Below are 22,147 nucleotides of genomic sequence, written 5' to 3'. Positions count from 1 at the left end.
GCTACATGCTTGTGAATAAGGTGTTACACGACTTGAAAGTAGTCAAGTGAACCGCTTCCGTTCAATTCAATATGGCCGCCTGTTTATAAGAGTGTATACAGACGGGCCTCACTACTAGCAGGCTACTACAGAGCCCAGTATAGAACCCATTACACACAGGCTGGCTACCAACACATACACCACACTCTGCACATAGACAGTAGTGCACTTGTAGGAGGTGCACCCTCAGATACAAGGAGGGCTGGAACAGGACATTGACAGAGGTGTACCCTCAGATACAAGGAGGGCTGGTACAGGACATTGACAGAGGTGTACCCTCAGATACAAGGAGGGCTGGTACAGGACATTGACAGAGGTGTACCCTCAGATACAAGGAGGGCTGGTACAGGACATTGACAGAGGTGTACCCTCAGATACAAGGAGGGCTGGTACAGGACATTGACAGAGGTGTACCCTCAGATACAAGGAGGGCTGGTACAGGACATTGACAGAGGTGTACCCTCAGATACAAGGAGGGCTGAAACAGGACATTGACAGGTGTACCCTTAGATACAAGGAGGACTGGTACAGGACATTGACAGAGGTGTACCCTCAGATACAAGGAGGGCTGGTACAGAACATTGACAGAGGTGTACCCTCAAATACAAGGAGAGCTGAAACAGGACATTGACAGGGGTACCCTTAGATACAAGGAGGGCTGGTACAGGACATTGACAGAGAGGTGTACCCTCAGATACAAGGAGGGCTGAAACAGGACATTGACAGAGAGGGGTACCCTCAGATACAAGGAGGCCTGGTACAGGACATTGACAGAGGTGTACCCTTAGATACAAGGAGGGCTTGTACAGGACATTGACAGAGAGGTGTACCCTCAGATACAAGGAGGGCTTATACAGGACATTGACAGAGGTGTACCCTCAGATACAAGGAGGGCTAGTACTGGAGTGTACAGGACATTGACAAGAGGTGTTGCCCCTCAGATACAAGGACTGGCTGGTACAGGACAATTATGCCAGAGGTATACCCTCAGATACAAGGAGGGCTGGTACAGGACATTGACAGAGGTGTACCCTCAGATACAAGGAGGGCTGGTACAGGACATTGACAGAGGTGTACACTCAGATACAAGGAGGGCTGGTACAGGACATTGACAGAGGTGTACCCTCAGATACAAGGAGGGCTGGTACAGGACATTGAACATAGAAGTGTACCCTCAGATACAAGGAAGGGCTTAGGTACAGGTCATTGACAGAGAGGTGTACCCTCAGATACAAGGAGGGCAGATATTAGACATTGACAGAGGTGTACCCTCAGATACATGGAGGCTAATACAGGACATTGACAGAGAGGTGTACCCGTCAGATACAAAGAGGGCTTGATAAAGGACATTGACAGATGTATTCCCTCAGATATAAGGAGGGCTGGTACAGGACATTGACAGAGAGGTGTACCCTCAGATACAAAGAGGGCTGATAAAGGACATTGACAGATGTGTTCACTCAGATAGAAGGAGGGCTGGTACAGGACATTGACAGAGAGGTGTACCCTCAGATACAAAGAGGGCTGATAAAGGACATTGACAGATGTGTTCACTCAGATAGAAGGATGGGCTGGTACAGGACATTGACAGAGAGGTGTACCCAGATACAAGGAGGGCTGGTACAGGACATTGACAGAGAGGTGTACCCTCAGATACAAAGAGGGCTGATAAAGGACATTGACAGATGTGTTCCCTCAGATATAAGGAGGGCTGGTACAGGACATTGACAGAGAGGTGTACCCTCAGATACAAGGAGGGCTGGTACAGGTCAATGACAGAGAGGTGTACCCTCAGATACAAGGAGGGCTGGTTCAGGACAATGACAAAGAGGTGTACCCTCAGATACAAGGAGGGCTGGTACAGGACAATGACCAAGTGTACCTCAGATACTAAGGAGGGCTGGTACAGGACATTGACACAGTGTACCACTCAGATACAAGGAGGGCTGTAACATGACATTGACATGAGAGGTGTACCCTCAGATACAAGAAGGAAGCTGGTACAGGTCCAATTGCACACACAGAGGTGTACCCTCAGATACAGGAGGGCTGGGGTACAGGACATTGACAAAGAGTGTACCAACTCAGATACAAGGAGGGCTGGTAACAGGACATTTGACTGAGAGGTGTACCCTCAGAGCATACAAGGAGGGCTGTGTACAGGACATTGACAGAGAGTGTACCCTCAGATACAAGGATGGCTGGTACAGGACATTGACAAAGAGGTGTACCTTCAATACAAGGAGGGCTGAGTACAGGACAATGACAGCAGAGTGTACCCTCAGATACAAGGAGGTGCTGGTACAGGACATTGACAGAGGGTGTACCCTCAGATTACAAGGAGTGGGCTGGTAAAACAGGACATTGACAGAGAGTGTACCCTCAAATACAAGAGAGGAGCTGGTACAAGGACATGACAGAGTGAGTGTACCCTCAGATAAAGAGGGCTGGTACAGGACATTGACAGAGAGGTGTACCCTCAGATACAAGGAGGCTGGTACAGGTCATTGACAGAGAGGTGTACCCTCAGATACAAGGAGGGCTGGTACAGGACAATGACAGAGAGGTGTACCCTCAGATACAAGGAGGGCTGGTTACAGGACACTTGACAGAGGAGGTGAGTACCCTCATATACAAGGAGGGGCTGGTACAGGTCAATGACAGAGATGTTGTACCCTCAGATACAAGGAGGGCTGGTACAGGTCAATGACAGAGAGGTGTACCCTCAGATACAAGGAGGGCTGGGTACAGGGTCAATGACAGAGGAGGTGTACCCTCAGATACAAGGAGGAGGGCTGGTACAGGACATTGACAGAGAGGTGTACCCTCATATACAAGGAGGGGCTGGTACAGGACAATGACAGAAGGTGTACCCTTCAGATATACAAGAGGGCTGGTACAGCGACATTGACAGAGATGGTGTACCTCTCAGGAAACAAGGAGTGCTGGTACAGACATTGACAAGAGGTGTACCCTCAGATACAAGGAGGGCTGGTACAGGACAATGACAGAAGGCAATGACAAGAGGTACCCTCAGATACAAGGAGGGCTGGTACAGGACATTGACAGAGAGGTGTACCCTCAGATACAAGGAGGGCTGGTACAGGAACAATGACAGAGAGGTGTACCCCTCAGATACAAGGAGGGGCTGGTTCAGACACATTGACAGAGAGGAGTGTAACCTCAGATACAAGGAGGGCTGGTACAGGACATTGACAGAGAGGGTGTACCCTCAGATACAAAGGAGGGGCTGGTACAAGGACATTGACAGAGGTGTACCCTCAGATACAAGGAGGGCTGGTACAGGACATTGACAGAGGTGTACCCTCAGATACAAAGAGGACTGGTACAGGACATTGACAGAGAGGTGTACCCTCAGATACAAGGAGGGCTGGTACAGGACATTGACAGAGAGGTGTACCCTCAGATACAAGGAGGGCTGGTACAGGACATTGACAGAGAGGTGTACCCTCAGATACAAGGAGGGCTGGTACAGGACATTGACAGAGAGGTGTACCCTCAGATACAAGGAGGGCTGGTACAGGACATTGACAGAGAGGTGTACCCTCAGATACAAGGAGGGCTGGTACAGGACATATGACAAGAGAAGATGTACCCTCACTAGATACAAGGAGGACTGGTACTGGACAATTGACAGAGGGTGTACCCTCAGATACAAGGAGGGCTGGTACAGGACAATGACAGAGGTGTACCCTCAGATACAAGGAGGGCTGGTACAGGACATTGACAGAGGTGTACCCTCAGATACAAGGAGGACTGGTACAGGACATTGACAGAGAGGTGTACACTCAGATACAAGGAGGGCTGGTACAGGACATTGACAGAGGTGTACCCTCAGATACAAGGAGGGCTGGTACAGGACATTGACAGAGAGGTGTACCCTCAGATACAAGGAGGGCTGGTACAGGACATTGACAGAGGTGTACACTCAGAGTCAAGAGGGATGTACAGGACATGACAGAGGTAGTACCCACAGATATACCAAGGAGGGCTGGTACAGGTACATTGACAAGGGTGTACCTCACTGGATACAAGGTGGACTGGTACAGGACATTGACAGAAGAGGTTACACTCAGGATTACCGTGAGGGCTGGTACAGGACAATGCACAGAGGTGTACCCTCAGATACAAGGAGGGCTGGTACAGGACAATGACAGAGATGTACCCTCTGATACAAGGAGGACTGGTACAGTGACCAATGACAGAGAGGTGTACCGCACAGATTACGAACGAAGACTGGTACAGGGTCATTGACAACAGAGAGGTGTGTACACTCAGATACAAGAGGGCTGGTAACAGGACAATGACAGAGGTGTACCCTAAGATACAAAGAGGGCTGTAAAAGGACATTGACAAGAGAGGTGTACACTCTGATACAAGGAGGGCTGGTTCAGGACAATGGACTGTGGTGTACCCTCAGATACAAGGGAGGGCTGGTACAGGTCAATGACGAGGTGTACCCTCAGATACAAAGGAGGGATGGTACAGGGACAATGACAAGAGGTGTACCTCAGATACAAGGAGGGCTGGTACAGGACAATGACAGAGGTGTACCCTCAGTACATGGATGGAGGTAAGGGACAATGGACAGTGGTGTACCCCTCAGATACATAGGAGGGCTAGTACGGACAATGGACAGTGGTTGTTCCCTCTGATACCATGGAGGGCTGGTAAGGACAATGGACGAGAAGGTGTACCTTCAGATAATAAGGAGGGCTAGTACAGGACATTGACAGAGAGGTGTACACTCAGATACAAGGAGGGCTGGTACAGGACAATGACAGAGGTGTACCCTCAGATACAACGAGGGCTGGTACAGGACATTGACAGAGGTGTACCCTCAGATACAAGGAGGGCTGGTACAGGACATTGACAGAGAGGTGTACCCTCAGATACAAGGAGGGCTGTACAGGACAATACAGAGTGTGTAGGACATTGACAAATGAGGTGTACCTCAGATACAAGGAGGGCTGTACAGGACATTTATGAACAGAGGTGTACCCTCAGATACAAAGGAGCTGGTACAGGACATTGACAAGGTGTACAGTTGATACAACTGGTACAGCCTTTTTTCAGAGGTGTACCCTTGTCCCCAAGATACAAGTTCACAGGCTGGTACAGGACATTGACAGAGTTGTACCCTCAGATACAAGGAGGAATTACTTTACACTTTGACTTGACAGAGGTGTACCTATCACAGACAAATTTTTTTTGGTACAGGACATTAGAGGTGTACACTCAGATACAAGGAGGGCTGTACAGGTATCCACAATGACATGTGTGTATACCCTTAGATACAAGGATACAAACTGGTACAGCAGTTATTTTGCTTGTTTCAGATGATTCTTGGTACAGACATTGACAGAGAGGGTTCTTCAGATACAAGATGATCTATGGCTGGTACAGGACAATGACAGAGGTACCTGCTTTTCAGATATACATAATATATGAACCTTGAGAAAGATCCTTTCAGTACACTGAGGACAGAGAGGCTGACCGATCTGTCCCAAAATGCAATATGCACAAGGAGGGTCGTAGGGGACCTACATATGAAATTTGAGAAAGATTCTTTTAAAAGTACTTTCTGGGAAATAGTGTTAACAAACTTGGTACAAATCAAAACAGAGTGTTACCCGCATACTTTCAGATTCGGTATCTTGTTGACCGAGAGGTGTTCCCAAAATGCAATGCACAAGAGGGTTCAAGGTACAGGGAACATTGACATATGAAATTTGAGATCAGATACAAGGATTTTTCATACTTTTGAAATAGCGGTACCAACAAACAAGAACTATCAGGACATTGGACATAGAGGTGTACCATCAGATTGAGGAGATTGGTACAAAATTGGTGTACAACTAATGAACCATATATGAAATTTGACAAGATGTCAGTATTTCAGACAGATACAAGGATAGGGCTTTACAGGACATCCATTGACAGGTGTACCCTCAGATTACAAAATGCAATATGCACTTAAACTAGGGCCATCACAGGACATTGACAGAGAGTAAATCCAATATTGTTCACTGATACAAAAAGAGGGTAACAAATTAGGTACAAGAAACCTACATGCCCACCAAAGATGATCTGGTGATTGACAGATGTACCCTCAGATACATAACTGAGATGCTGGTGACATTGATCTGCTTCATTATTACAAGTCAGATACAAGGATTTGGTACAGGACAATGAGGTGTACATCAGATACAAGGAGGGAGTTTGGTACAGGATTTGACAAAGAGGTGTTACCCTCAGATTCTGAAAGGAGGGCTGGTACAGGATTGCAACTGGGGTCCTAGGGGAACAGGCATATGAAATTTGAGAAAGATCCCTTCAGTGCTTTCTGAGAAATAGCGGTAACAAACTGCAATCCAAGATGCACAACTGGGGTCCTAGGGGAACCTACATATGAAATTTGAGAAAAATCCCTTCAGTACTTTCCTGAGAAATAGCGGTAACAAACTTTAACTATCAAAATCCAAGATGGCCACCGATCGGCCATCTTGTTGACCGATTGGTCCCAAAATGCAATATGCACAACTGGGGTCCTAGGGGAACCTACATATGAAATTTGAGAAAGATCCCTTCAGTGCTTTCTGAGAAATAGCGGTAACAAACTTTAACTATCAAAATCCAAGATGGCTACCTGGCGGACATCTTGTTGACCGATCAGTCCCAAAATGCAATATGCACAACTGGGGTCCTAGGGGAACCTACATATGAAATTTGAGAAAGATCCCTTTAGTGCTTTTTGAGAAATAGCGGTAACAAACTTTAACTATCAAAATCCAAGATGGCTACCTGGCGGCCATCTTGTTGACTGATCAGTCCCAAAATGCAATATGCACTACAAGGGTCCTAGGGGAACCTACATATGAAATTTGAGAACAATCCCTTCAATACTTTCTAAGAAATAGCCGTAACAAACTTTAACTATCAAAATCCAAGATGGCTGCTTGTCGGCCATCTTGTTGACCGAACAGTCCCAAAATGTAATATGCAGAACTAGGGTCCTAGGGGAACCTACATATGAAATTTGAGAACAATCCCTTCAATACTTTCTGAGAAATAGCGGTAACAAACTTTTAACTATCAAAATCCAAGATGGCCACCGGTCGGCCATCTTGTTGACCGATCAGTCCCAAAATGCAATATGCACAACTGGGGTCCTAGAGGAACCTACATATGAAATTTGAGAAAGATCCCTTCAGTACTTTCTGAGAAATAGCGGTAACAAACTTTAACTATCAAAATCCAAGATGGCGGCTGGTCGGCCATCTTGTTGACCGATCAGTCCCAAACTGCAATATGCACAACTAGGGTCCTACGGGAACCTACATATGAAATTTGAGAAAGATCCCTTCAATACTTTATGAGAAATAGCGGTAACAAACTTTAACTATCAAAATCCAAGATGGCTGCCTGGCGGCCATCTTGTTGACCGATCAGTCCCAAAATACAATATGCACAACTAGGGTCCTAGGGGAACCTACATATGAAATTTGAGAAAGATCCCTTCAGTACTTTCTGAGAATTAGCCGTAACAAACTTTAACTATCAAAATCCAAGATGGCGGCTGGTCGGCCATCTTGTTGACCGATCAGTCCCAAAATGCAATATGCACAACTAGGGTCCTAGGGGAACCTACATATGAAATTTGAGAAAGATCCCTTCAGTGCTTTCTGAGAAATAGCGGTAACAAACTTTAACTATCAAAATCCAAGATGGCTACCTGGCGGCCATCTTGTTGACCGATCAGTCCCAAAATGCAATATGCACTACTAGGGTCCTAGGGGAACCTACATATGAAATTTGAGAAAGATCCCTTCAGTACTTTCTGAGAATTAGCCGTAACAAACTTTAACTATCAAAATCCAAGATGGCGGCTGGTCGGCCATCTTGTTGACCGATCAGTCCCAAAATGCAATATGCACAACTAGGGTCCTAGGGGAACCTACATATGAAATTTGAGAAAGATCCCTTCAGTACTTTCTGAGAAATAGCGGTAACAAACTTTAACTATCAAAATCCAAGATGGCTGCCTGGCGGCCATCTTGTTGACTGATCAGTCCCAAAATACAATATGCACAACTAGGGTCCTAGGGGAACCTACATATGAAATTTGAGAAAGATCCCTTCAGTACTTTTAGAGAAATAGCGGTAACAAGAATTGTTAACGGACGGACGGACGGACGGACGGAAGGACGGACGGACGGACGGACGGAAAGGACGGACGGACGACGGACCACGGACGAAAGGCGATTTGAATAGCCCACCATCTGATGATGATTCTTTAAAAATTGGTTGCATGTGTGTACTGTTGTTGACCTGTTTCATCTACAAGTTGTCTGACATGGTAAATGTTGTCATCATTATAAACCAAAAACAATTTCCAATAAACAATTATCAAAGCTTTACTTTGCCTCTAAACCCAATCATCAGGCACAAAGATGTTTTTGACTGGTGATTTATGAGCTATAAACAGGGCTTCCGGCTACCAGACCTATACAGTGTTGGAAAAATAAGGAATTTTCATTTTGTCTTTAGAGACTGCCTATCATGTCTCACCTAAGGTGTACTTTACAATAACCATACTGTTATAGCCAATAGGTGTGTTGTCACGGTAACTGTAGACATATTGTCATAGTAACAGAAAACCATTTCTAAATATCTGCATCTTTATAGAAACTCTAATTATTTACAAAGAAACAAAATTCAAAGTATTTTTTAAATAATAAACTTTTTTAATAATCCTCATGAGTGATAAGGAAGTTTCAAGGCCAATCATGAAAATCAATAACAAATATAAATCAACCTGAAATTTTTATTTTTTATTTTTCAATATTTGTGTTTATAAAGATCAATTTTATTCTATGGTTGGAGACATAAATCAGATTCTATTTTAGTGTTATCCTTTCCATATTCAGCTTTCAGGTAATGTGTTTCAAATGACTGCACTTTCCTCATTTGCACCTTAAACTGTCACATTTAATTTTCATCTTTAGCATAAAACGTTGAGTTCTTTATTTCATCTTTACAAAAAAAAAGAACTTCACCACATGTCATGTCATTATGTGAAAATCCTGTATCACACACAATGAAGGATGAGTTAATTAGAGTTGCTTCCCTTTACCCCAGAATCCCTCTACATCGTCCATAACTTGATTGACAGATGGTTACGGGTCATGTGACTATCTGGAGTGCGGGGAGACAGACATCAGCAAGTAAATTATAGAGCCACATTAAGTGATTAGTATAATTGGTAACGTTAGGAAGTAAGTCTTTATTGACAGATGTTTCAGTTCACGTGTCCATAAACACGATTTGTATAATGTCATTATAGGTCTTATTTCACTTCATTGTGTTTGTCAACAATTTCTTAACTGGCTATTTGTCATTAATCACTCTAATGTTTATAAAAAGGATTAATTTCAATTTATCTACACCCTATAATTTAATTATAGATTAGTCTATACTGATTTTATGTATAATTTTACCCATTTTTAATCAGGAAAGTAGACAATATTATATCAATATACACTTTTAAAAGCAAGTTGTAGTAATAAACAATTGAAATTCTACAATTTATTACAAAATAATCCTCACACACTATGTTGAATATTCAATTCATCAATTTATATAAATCAATCCGCTCATACACTATGTCGAATATTCAATTCATCAAATTAAACAAATCAGTCCTCATACACTATGTTGAATATTCAATTCTGACACTGACAAAGTCCATTTGCATAAAGTAAGTAAAATGAACCAAGTGAAGAAATTAGCCAGTTTAATGCCCCTCCCTGTTATAAATGCTTCTTCTTTATCCTGGATCATGTGAGATCAATTATTAAATTCAATATACTTAACTTGACAGCAAAACTTAATTATTTTATACTACTATTACACTGTTTTTTAATCTTATATTATTTCTTGCATTTAAATGGTACCTGATCTAATTGTATTTTAAGTATATAAATATTGCCTTTCCTGTTATATAAATTTTATAAATGTAAATTTTCTTTTGGTTCACTAACAGCTCAGCAGTATTTCTTTGATGCTTGATTTATGTCTAATTTTATTTAAATTCTTTTCCTAATCAAATATTTGATCTCTATTTTACGTCAAATGTTTCACATAAATCTGCTTGGAATGAATTTTAATCACATCACAAATATCACTACTGGTTTTATTTGACAGAGCTGAAACTCAAACAAGCCAACAGATGTGTTAAGTGGTGATATTGAAATCTATGACCATTTCTTGAGTCAAATTGCTGCCACTTCTCAAGTGTTTTACACTAATTAGATAATTATTGAGTCGAACGTTATACTGCCTGTATGTTGTTTGTTTACTAAATCTGTACAGATGATGAGTTTACTAATAAACATCAGAGAGAAGAAATCCGAAAACAAAAGGCAGCTCTACAGGGGAAAATAGCACACAACTGAATGCAAATGTTTTTGCAGACAGTCAGCGGCAACTTGTCACCCGATCTGGCGCAACTCGCACCACGGTGATGTAGTGGCCTGCCCCCTGGTGATAGAACACAGCGCCGGGCAGACACTATAGATGACACACGAACTAAACACAAAACAAAGACTCTAATTTTACTATTTTCCTAGCATCGCATCAAATTGACAAGAGGAAGCGTGTATTGATTAGCCCAATACCCTTCTATCATGTACAAATTACTCCTAACCGCATGTACACTGATGATTGGATATAGGCAGCACATACACTGATAGCAAACACAGGCCGGACTAGGAGCAGTCCCTCGGGACCCACAGTAAACTCTGCACCACAGATACGTTTGTACTGGAGCTGGTTGTTGGCCTAGGCAGCGCTTGTCACCGACACTTCCTGTCTATGTGAATCAATAACGACTGGCAAACACAATGCTCGCAGACCTGGCTTTTTGGTATGTTTAACCGTGTTTAAAGTGACAAGATATTTTGTGATTGGCTGACCATCATGTCTGTGTGAAGAATATGGTGGCCGTCATCATCACAAATCAATACGCCTCGATCTACCGTCGTAAATTGCCAAGCCATCAAGTGGCAGTGGGTGTAAATCCGACTCTAATACCAGATATATACAGTTTCTGATTGGCTGGCCATCATACACATTCATGAAATGACATGGTCATGTCTTCTGTTATTAGAGCGACTCCGAGTTGATGGCTACTACCATTCTAACAGCTTGACATCAGATTCAATCCAACAGAGTTCTCTCCCTTACTCTAGCAGTGTTAGCTTGTTTGTTTGTTTGTTAGCTTGTAGTTTGAATATTAGCAGGGGTTTCATTATCTTTCAGGAGAGGCGGTACAATTGCAATTTCAGGGGGTGCTTTTCTATACAATCTGTATGCTATCTAATGTTATTTAGCCCAAATCAGGCGGTACCACAGCCACTCAAAAATTGTAGAGTTGTCAGTTTAATTGAGGTTAAAATTCATTTTAAATATAGTACCCTAATACAGGGGTTTCAATATCAGGCGGTACCCGTACTTTTTGCCGGTTGAACCTGGCTGAAAAGTACGGGTACCGCCTGATATTGAAACCCCTGTATTAGGGTACTATATTTAAAATGAATTTTAACCTCAATTAAACTGACAACTCTACAATTTTTGAGTTATAAACTACATCCTCTCTTAGTGTTGAAGTAAATTCAGATATATTTGTAAGTTGAGATGTTATAGGTACAGAAGTATTAACCTTTACTCTTGTTCAGGTGGAGAAACAACCACAGAGTACCCCTCAATGTACCTCTATTGGTGGAGAAACAATCACAGAGTACCCCTCAATGTACCCCTATTGGTGGAGAAACAACCACAGAGTACCCCTCAATGTACCCCTATTGGTGGAGAAACAATCACAGAGTACCCCTAAATGTACCCCTATTGGTGGAGAAATAACCAGGGTACCCCTCAATGTACCTCTATTGGTGAAGAAATAACCACAGAGTACTCCTCAATGTACCCCTATTGGTGGAGAAATAACCACAGAGTACCCCTCATTGTACCTCTATTGGTGAAGAAACAACCACAGAGTACCCCTCATTATACCCCTATTGGTGGAGAAACAACCACAGAGTACCCCTCATTGTACCTCTATTGGTGAAGAAACAATCACAGAGTACCCCTCAATGTACCCCTATTGGTGGAGAAACAACCACAGAGTACCCCTCAATGTACCCCTATTGGTGGAGAAATAACCACAGAGTACCCCTCATTATACCCCTATTGGTGGAGAAATAACCACAGAGTACCCCTCATTGTACCTCTATTGGTGAAGAAACAATCACAGAGTACCCCTCAATGTACCCCTATTGGTGGAGAAACAACCACAGAGTACCCCTCAATGTACCTCTATTGGTGAAGAAACAATCACAGAGTACCCCTCAATGTACCCCTATTGGTGGAGAAACAATCACAGAGTACCCCTCAATGTACCCCTATTGGTGGAGAAACAATCACAGAGTACCCCTCAATGTACCCCTATTGGTGGAGAAACAACCACAGAGTACCCCTCATTATACCCCTATTGGTGGAGAAACAATCACAGAGTACCCCTCAATGTACCCCTATTGGTGGAGAAACAACCACAGAGTACCCCTCATTGTACCCCTATTGGTGGAGAAACAACCACAGAGTACCCCTCAATGTACCCCTATTGGTGGAGAAACAACCACAGAGTACCCCTCAATGTACCCCTATTGGTGGAGAAACAACCACAGAGTACCCCTCAATGTACCCCTATTGGTGGAGAAACAACCACAGAGTACCCCTCAATGTACCTCTATTGGTGGAGAAACAACCACAGAGTACCCCTCAATGTACCCCTATTGGTGGAGAAACAACCACTGAGTATCCCGCAATGTACCCCTATTGATGGAGAAAACAACCAGTACCCCTCAATGTACCTCTATTGATGGAGAAATAATCAGAGTACCCCTTAATGTACCCCTATAGGTGGAGAAATAACCACAGGGTACCCCTCAATGTACCTCTATTGATGGAGAAACAACCACAGGGTACCCCTCATGTACCTCTATTGATGGAGAAATAACCACAGGGTACCCCTCAATGTACCTCTATTGGTGGAGAAACAACCACAGATCGAGTACCCCTTAATGTACCCCTATAGGTGGAGAAACAACCAGGGTACCCCTCAATGTACCTCTATCGATGGAGAACAACTACAATTTTTACAAGAATATGATGAGATTGTTGCTGAAATACAATCATACAGAAATCCAGAGTCAGATGCCCTTAATATTGGCCAATAAATCGCAGTTAAGCGTACTTCACCAGCATAGAAAAGTCGATAAGGACCCGCGAGGTGGCAACCTTAGTATAAAATAAAGCGGCTTGGTGTATTGGTGTAGAGGCGAGAGGAGATGGTACGCCTCTGTCGCTCTCCTAGTCTTAGCACTGTTTACTCAGATTAAAGGCAAATCCTCCTGTTATGTTGATGGATTACATTCTTTATCCTGCTTATTTTCTCAAGAACAAAAGACAATTTATTGATCTGGTGTCAAGAGGAGCGCTGGCTTCCCAATCATACCAGCCCCAACAGATATGACAGACAGATCGAGTGGGCCAGGCCGCTATGTTGCTAACCTTGTGCACAATGCATGAAAATAAGCGATATGTCGCCATTCAATTACAATGCCTTATCAAACAGTACAACAACAGGCCGTCAATGGCGTTCTGTGGATCAGACCTTTCTATATCTGACATTCATAGCTGACATATTGAATTCTCTGTGTTATTACACACATCAAACCTTTGGTCGCCACATCTTACAGTGACTCGTGCAGGTTGTCATGGTTACAAACAAATTATCGGTAGATTTTATGTGATGAAGATAATAAATTTGTTGCCAAACAGTCTATGAGGAATCCATATATTTCATTGTCTAACCTATTACTGTTCATGTGTCAAACCTAAATCAATTTTTAAATCCGATTTATATGGAACTCAATCATTTAAACTGATGGTCTTGTTCTACTCTACATCAAATAGAATAAGCTCAGGGAGTTTTCAGAGAAACATGGTCTTTCGTTTTTTTCTAACTGCTATATCACCATCATAAAATGTAATCAAATTACATCATAAAACTATCGACAAATAAAAGCATGGGGTGTTCCAGATTAGCATTTTACCCTTCGTTCACCAACGTGCGAGGCAATAAAGGAAAAATTACTTCCCATCTTTAAAGCAAAGATTGAAACGAAAGCCATTATCATAGAAAAAGGATGGAATAAGGTCAAGGCAAGAACTAACAGGATTTCATTGGTCAGACAATATCACAGAATAGGTAACCTAGACTCAAGCCTGTGTTGCATCAGACTGGTTTATCACCTACACTTCAACTATTACTAGAATGTGTCTCACTAACTAAAGTCAATGTTGAGTCAGTAATAGATTTGGTTTCCTTGGCTACAGCCTGTGTTTATCACCTACATGACTACAATTTTAATAGAATGTGTCTCACTAACTAAAGTCAATGTTGAGTCAGTAATAGATTTGGTTTCCTTGGCTACAGCCTGTGTTTATCACCATGACACTAACTAACTAAAGTCAATGTTGAGTCAGTAATAGATTTGGTTTCCTTGGCTACAGCCTGTGTTTATCACCTACATGACTACAACTATTACTAGAATGTGTCTCACTAACTAAAGTCAATGTTGAGTCAGTAATAGATTTGGTTTCCTTGGCTACAGCCTGTGTTTATCACCTACATGACTACAACTATTACTAGAATGTGTCTCACTAACTAAAGTCAATGTTGTGTCAGTAATAGATTTGGTTTCCTTTGCTACAGCCTCTATTGTGTCAGACTGCTTTACCACCTAGTTGACTACAACTATTGTTATTTTTGTTTCATCAACTTGAGTGAGTGTTCTCCTCCCCATCATTAAGGCCAGGCAAGACTATGCAAGGTCAAATATATATATATATATATATATATTTAATCTTACAGAAGGATACCTATAATCTTACAGAAGGATACCATTAGAAATAAAATTCACATTGTGACTTTTATGCTCTGATCATAGAGAAAACTGATGTCATTCGGTGCGTTAGATGTCTGTCGATCAGACAACATAGCTAAGCCAAAACAAGCCCAACGATCTCAGCTAATGTGTCTAATGGTGCTGTTGTATTTCATCACAGAGAACTTAACTCCCTCAAAAGGATGTAAATAAGATAAAGGACTTACAAATCGTTTCCAACACGATACAACACAAACTTGTGACGATACGTATTCATGATATATGGATAAAAAAACAAACATGCCGTGCACACAATAAAAGAGAGTGAACATCAAAACATGTCTCCAGAAACAATATAGAGGTGCAGGGAGAAAGACTAATGAATCGTCCCGGAGGTGTTGGATAAGGAGAGAAGACATTACATCGTTGAGAAGCTCGATCCATCATGTCACGCTTGACAACACGACTCTGGCCTCTTACCTGGTCTTAACGATGTATCTACGTCCTACCTGTGTGACATACCTTTGTACTTATCTATCATTAGAGAGAGGAGAAGTGGACTACCGCGACAAATTAGGATTACTAATTAGACGTTAGAAAGGGCCCCGCTATGTGTCTGACGTGCTTAAGTGGAAAAGTAGTATTTTGACAACGAATTCTTCCGTGTTAGCTATATGTTGCTAATAAATAATTAATGTCAACATTAATTGGGAAACCGATGATGGTACATTATTATAATTCTTTGGAAAAAGTCTTCCAAGTATTTAACTTGAATCCTGATTCCAAGCTAACATTACATTAAGAGCATACAATTAACTCAAATAAATTTGACCTTGACCTTTGACTTAGTAACCTTGGCCAATGACCTTACCTTTGGACAGTCAACTCCTTGTTTAATTCTGAACAACTTTGCATCATAATGTTATAACAAAATGTTTATCAGTTAAGAGCAACAACATTGTGATTTTTTTAAATGTTAAAATCCAAGATGGCCGATTTTTTAATTTAATTTCAGTCTGAAAAATTACCAAGCAGATCTAGGATGGATGGGGAATCATCATGTAAAATATGGGGAAAATACTCCACTCCCTTCCATCATTAATGTGCAAAAGAAAAAAAACGGACAGACGGACGGACGGACAGACGGACGGACAACCTGATTACTATAGGGCACCCGCATCTCGATGCGGGGCCCTAATTAGGATTACTAATTAGACGTTAGTTGTCAGGGCCGACACAGGTATAATTGTGTTACCTGACTTACATGACAGATGCTACTCCCGGTCCTATCACGGTTTTATATACGGGATATATAACTGTCAGTGGAAACTCATTACCATGCAAAACTTCTGTCTACCAGCCGTTATTATGAACCAAATACATATCTTCTAATTACACAGGACAGTCTCTACTACTGTTTAAACTCCAAATATATCCAAAAGATTAACGTCAACTGTTAAAACGTCAGCGAAGCAAGCAGATTTTCATTATTTAGCATCTTTCATAACTATAATCAAAACAGCAATTATTCAATATTGATCAATGATGTTGTAAAAAAAAGGGTGAAAAAAGTGCTGTATGTCATCAGAACACATTGAAGTTTATCATAATTACTAAACTATCATGTATACCATAGCAGATTATCAACAGACACAATGTCTATGACCTTCAGGAACTATTCCACTTTATCTGTTTGACATTGTAGGAGGGCAACTACTGATATCCTTCTCTGTACATTTTAGAACACAATTGTTGATAAGTGAAGGAACCCAGGAAGCATATAACCACAATTCTAAGGATCGGTAAACTCATGATGTAACTACAGGGGGTTGTAAACTCATGATGTAACTACAGGGGGTTGTAAACTTATGGTGTAACTATAGGGGGGTTGTAAACTTATGGTGTAACTATAGGGGGTTGTAAACTTATGGTGTAACTACAGGGGGTTGTAAACTTATGGTGTAACTACAGGGGGTTGTAAACTTATGGTGTAACTACAGGGGGTTGTAAACTTATGGTGTAACTATAGGGGGTTGTAAACTTATGGTGTAACTATAGGGGGTTGTAAACTTATGGTGTAACTACAGGGGGTTGTAAACTTATGGTGTAACTACAGGGGGTTGTAAACTTATGGTGTAACTACAGGGGGTTGTAAACTTATGGTGTAACTACAGTGTACCCCTCTATAGGGGGTTGTAAACTTATGGTGTAACTACAGGGGGTGGTAAACTTATGGTGTAACTATAGGGGGTTGTAAACTTATGGTGTAATTTTAGGGGGTGTTTAATACCCCAACATTAAACAGGGTCCAGACAGGGCAGCTACCCAGTAGGAGCAGGGATACAAAAGTGTACCCCTCTCATCACCAAGATCTAGTAATATAATAGGTAGCCAGTAAACTGACATCAGTTAAAAGAAAGTGTATCACATCGCCTGGCTTACTGAATACCTGTCTATGATATAGTGGAAGTGTATCACATCGCCTGGCCTACTGAATACCTGTCTATGATAAGTACAGGTGGACCAGTCTATCACTACGACAGTACAAAGGGGCCCCAAGTCTGATCTGATTACTGTAGTACACAAACTAACACCCCTAAAGTAGTCTCAATACATAGTTTACTCAATATTAGTCCCCTCAGATCAGTACCTATACCAGTCAGCTTATGGCCCCGTGTTTGTTAAACGACACAGATCAACTCAAACACGTTGAGCGGAGACATTTACGAGACAAACAACTCAGTGAAAGCACTGCTTATCTACTTGATAAAAAGTGTACTCCAAACTTTGTGGGCAAACAAAGGTGATGAATGTGTGTGATAACAGGGCCCTAGTAACACAGTACAAGTCCATTGTAAGTGTACAAGTGGTCCGCCTGCCCAGTCAGCCCGCTGTGTTGACACAACACTTGATTCATTTGGAGGTGTATAGTAATTATTAACAGCAGAGCAGTGATTCCGAGAGTTACCTCCCTTCTGTGGTGTTTTAGGACTTTTCTGATATTGTTTCAGAAATAGACATCATCAGAGTATGTAATAGATAAACAATGTTAAGTGGATCATTGGATAAACAATTAAGGAAGTCCTAGTTTTGGTAGAAATCTCCAAGTCTTTAATTTCTGGGGTCTCTTTGCTTTTAATCGTTAAAACAGAGAGTGATATTGGGCAACAACCTTAACATATCTGGTAGCAAAGAAAGGAGCTTGCAGTATAATATTGAATGAAGATTAACATACAAACCATTATTTAGGATGGTTTTCAGGCCTTCACTTACATGCGGTAGAACCTTGTTCCATAGGTTCAGATGTAGGTTTTTTTTAACCATGACCATATAATAAGCCAAAGGGGAAAAAAGCTTATATTTTTATACCAGCTTGCCATTAAAAAGTGTTTTACATCTACAAACAGATTCACTAACTGGCACATGTGACTGTAGACTTCTGTTTTGTATTTCAGGATGTGAAACTGGATTTCAAATGAGTGTCCCAAAAAAAACAGAATGAATATCCCAAAAACAGCGGCTATGTGTCATTATTACATCGGAACCAGTCAGCCGGAAAGGTCGAATGGACACAGAAGTTATCCACCAAAGTTCAATTGATTTTATGCTAACAGTGGACTAGTTGTTGAGCCCGTCCAACAGCCATGTTTGTTTGTGGTGTTTTGTGTGTTCAGTCGGGTGTGACATGAGAAATCAATGGAGCATACAGTTCATTAGCTCACCATTAAGATATCAAAAAGAGGGCGGAAATCACCCAATTCAATCTCAATGCTTACATTAAATATATGACGAGCAGAGATTATATCAATCATTACAAGCTAAATCTAGCGTACAGTCATCCCTACGAACATCCCTATGAACATCCGTTATGCTTCCCTCACCAAAGGGAGATCACTCATGCTACATGATATTCAAATTCTCATTTACAGGCTTTCAAATCGGCATTTGCATATTGTATTCTTATTGATTTGCACAAATTTTGTGAGTGTTTTCAGGCTGTGGGGGCTACATTAGAGTGAGATTTGTTCATTGAGGAGACTTTTACACCAATGAGTATACAAACACTGTCACAGCCTTGTACAACACGTATACAACACGGGGACAAAGGGCTGACGGTTCATACAACATGGGGACAAAGGGCTGACGGTTCATACAACACGGGGACAAAGGGCTGACGGTTCATACAACATGGGGACAAAGGGCTGATGGTTCATACAACATGGGGACAAAGGGCTGACGGTTCATACAACACGGGGACAAAGGGCTGATGGTTCATACAACATGGGGACAAAGGGCTGACGATTCATACAATACGGGGAACAAAGGGCTGACGGTTCATACAACACAGGGACAAAGGGCCGACGGTTCATACAACATGGGGACAAAGGGCCGGCGATTCATACAACATGGGGACAAAGGGCCGACAGTTCATACAACATGGGGACAAAGGGCTGACGGTTCATACAACACGGGGACAAAGGACTGACGGTTCATACAACATGGGGACAAAGGGCCAACGGTTCATACAACACAGGGACAAAGGGCTGACGGTTCATACAACATGGGGACAAAGGGCCAACGGTTCATACAACACAGGGACAAAGGGCTGACGGTTCATACAACACGGGGACAAAGGGCAGGCAGTTCATACAACCATGGTGCTGACATAACTGATACAGCATGGAGTCTAATATAAATATCACTCAGAGCAGCACACCTATTTGCATAAATAGTACCCATATATAGATACACAAACAGAAATTAAAAATTCATATTTCATCTATAAACATGTGTGACACTTTATAACAATGACATCAACAGACTAATGATTATCTGTAGATTCTGGCCCTGAAGGCAAACTGATATGGACAGGGACTGAGCAGTGTCAGTACCTGAATATCGGAATAGTATGGATTGGGACACAGAGCCAGCATATTTATTATTTATACAGCATTGCTTATAATCATAACTGGAGAAGAACACTAACTACTGTCATTCTTTACATGAAATATTCAATTTTCTTCTTAACGCTACATTAACAATGAAATTGTGAATCATGCATTAAAACATAAATAAGTTCAGTATTCTCTAAAATACTTAATGTTCTTCCAACAAGTAGCACAACATGGTTACATACACCTCTGAGAGAAAACACTCACCGTTTCTTTATGAGGAAGCAGCTCCTTGCGGATCTTGAAGAAGTTCTTGCCATATTGACGGAGCCCTTTGATGAAGCGTTTCTGTAAATAAAACAATGACAGAAGTGTTATACAGATATCTATGAGAGCAGTATTATATTAGGAACATGATATACAAGGCTTTTAATCTCCACATCAATCAAAAATTTCCCCTTGATATACATTTTGAAATGACATTGATGTTTGTAAAGCAGAATATAATTTAATTCTTTTTTGTTAAAAGTTGCTTTTTATTGAATGAAGAATAGTACCACAATATCTACAGAACTACAGTGGAACTTGATTGATACGAACTCGAATAATTCGACAACCCGGATTAATACGAAGTACTTTGCCGGTCCCTCTTTATCTTTGTTTAAAGAACTCGGATAATTCTAATTCGGAAAACTCAAAGAACTCGGTTATACGAAGTAAATTTTTGGTCCGAATGACAAAATCATACATAAAATGTTCTTATAACATATGAGATTTTTTGATGAACGAGTTTGCCGAAAATGCCGATTTTTTTCTCCATTAATCTGCTGTAGAACAGCATTTCAAAATATATATCTCTGTTTATTGTTATAATTTTGCAACTACAATTGGCGATTTTGACATCTCTCTTGTTCACATCATTTTACGACATGGAACACAGGTCTATATATACCAAGTTAAGAGATCGTCAGTAGACATGAGAACTCGCTTAATTCGAACACTCGGATAACTCATGTTTTATCTCGGTCCTTTTGAGTTCGTATTAACTGAGTTCCACTGTATCTTCAAATCTTACTGTCAAGGCCTTATACGGAGGTTATCACAGGGAAACAAAGATGAGAGGAAGATAACAAGCTTTTACACAAGGTAAACAGTTATAAGGTGTCTATACAATCTGATAGACAGCATTGATGTGTTTACACATGTATTAATCCCTCTTGAGCCACGGACTGGACAAAACAGAAAACTGTCAGTAATACAGTAAGTTTGGATAAAGCTCTTCATATATTATATTGAGTTATTTGGATTTGGTAATAATTGGCCATTGGGCACATCAAATGGTTAAGTATACATCTCTTGAGAGCTCTGAGGTCCAGGGTTTAAGTCTCAACCCTACATACCACTATAGCTACTGCTCTATACAGATAGTTACTTTCATGGTAAATTTAACTGAGTAGATATAAGTTAGAACTCTCCAGTGTGGAGGTACATTAAGTTGACAATTCTCTCACTTTTTTTTTAGATCTGTAGCAATGATAATTATTGTGTTGTGAAGTGTTTGCTTTCCTGTATACAAAGAAAATGCGTTCTCCATGACAAGTTGTGGCATGTTTGTGTTATATAGAGACACAAGGTTTGAGATGGTCACAGGCCTGTTTGTGTCAACTCAGCCAATACATCAGTTGCCGTGAAAACCCTTTACCCAAACTTTTACAGAGGGGATCAAATATTGACTTCAGACCATTATTGATGGCATCTCGCTGCCCTACAATAACCTTATGTCTGCAATTGTTACTCAGCTGTCTAGTATCCAAGGTAACCATGGTCACTTGGTCAAACCTAGGTAAAAGGAGGACAATTTAGGTTTGAGATCTAGGTATTTTACAGGGTATCTCAGGATGACATAGGTTCTGTTTGATGTCAAATAAGTTTAATGAAAACACAAACAAAAACAAACAGAAATGTCTGTGAGACATAAATTACTCTGCTTCCATTTGACAAGGGATCAGGCTCCCATCCCCCCTCACTTTATTTCAAGGTTGGGAAGGGAGCCACAAAAAATAAATGACTAAGAACTGCTTTGATTTCACACGAGGTTATGTAAGATATGATAGCTGCCCTGCCTCTACCATGCCCTGAACAACTGTCTATGGCCTTACATAGCAGCCACAGTTCAGTATGTGTGCC

General features: G+C 41.4%; 1 protein-coding gene across 1 annotated transcript in view; it reads right to left on the bottom strand.

Annotated features, from left to right (window-relative positions):
• The window catches only part of LOC138315238 (arginine-glutamic acid dipeptide repeats protein-like), a 142,209-nt gene that overhangs the window by 28,777 nt on the left and 91,285 nt on the right, over positions 1-22,147 (bottom strand). The window contains 1 exon segment of the mRNA XM_069256104.1: positions 20,228-20,308. Within this exon segment, the coding sequence (XP_069112205.1) occupies positions 20,228-20,308 (81 nt within the window).

Source organism: Argopecten irradians, chromosome 1 (genome assembly GCF_041381155.1).
Source record: "Argopecten irradians isolate NY chromosome 1, Ai_NY, whole genome shotgun sequence".
Taxonomy (NCBI): Eukaryota; Metazoa; Mollusca; class Bivalvia; order Pectinida; family Pectinidae; genus Argopecten; species Argopecten irradians.
Note: the sequence above shows the minus strand (reverse complement) of the source record. Positions and strands in the feature narration are given on the sequence as shown.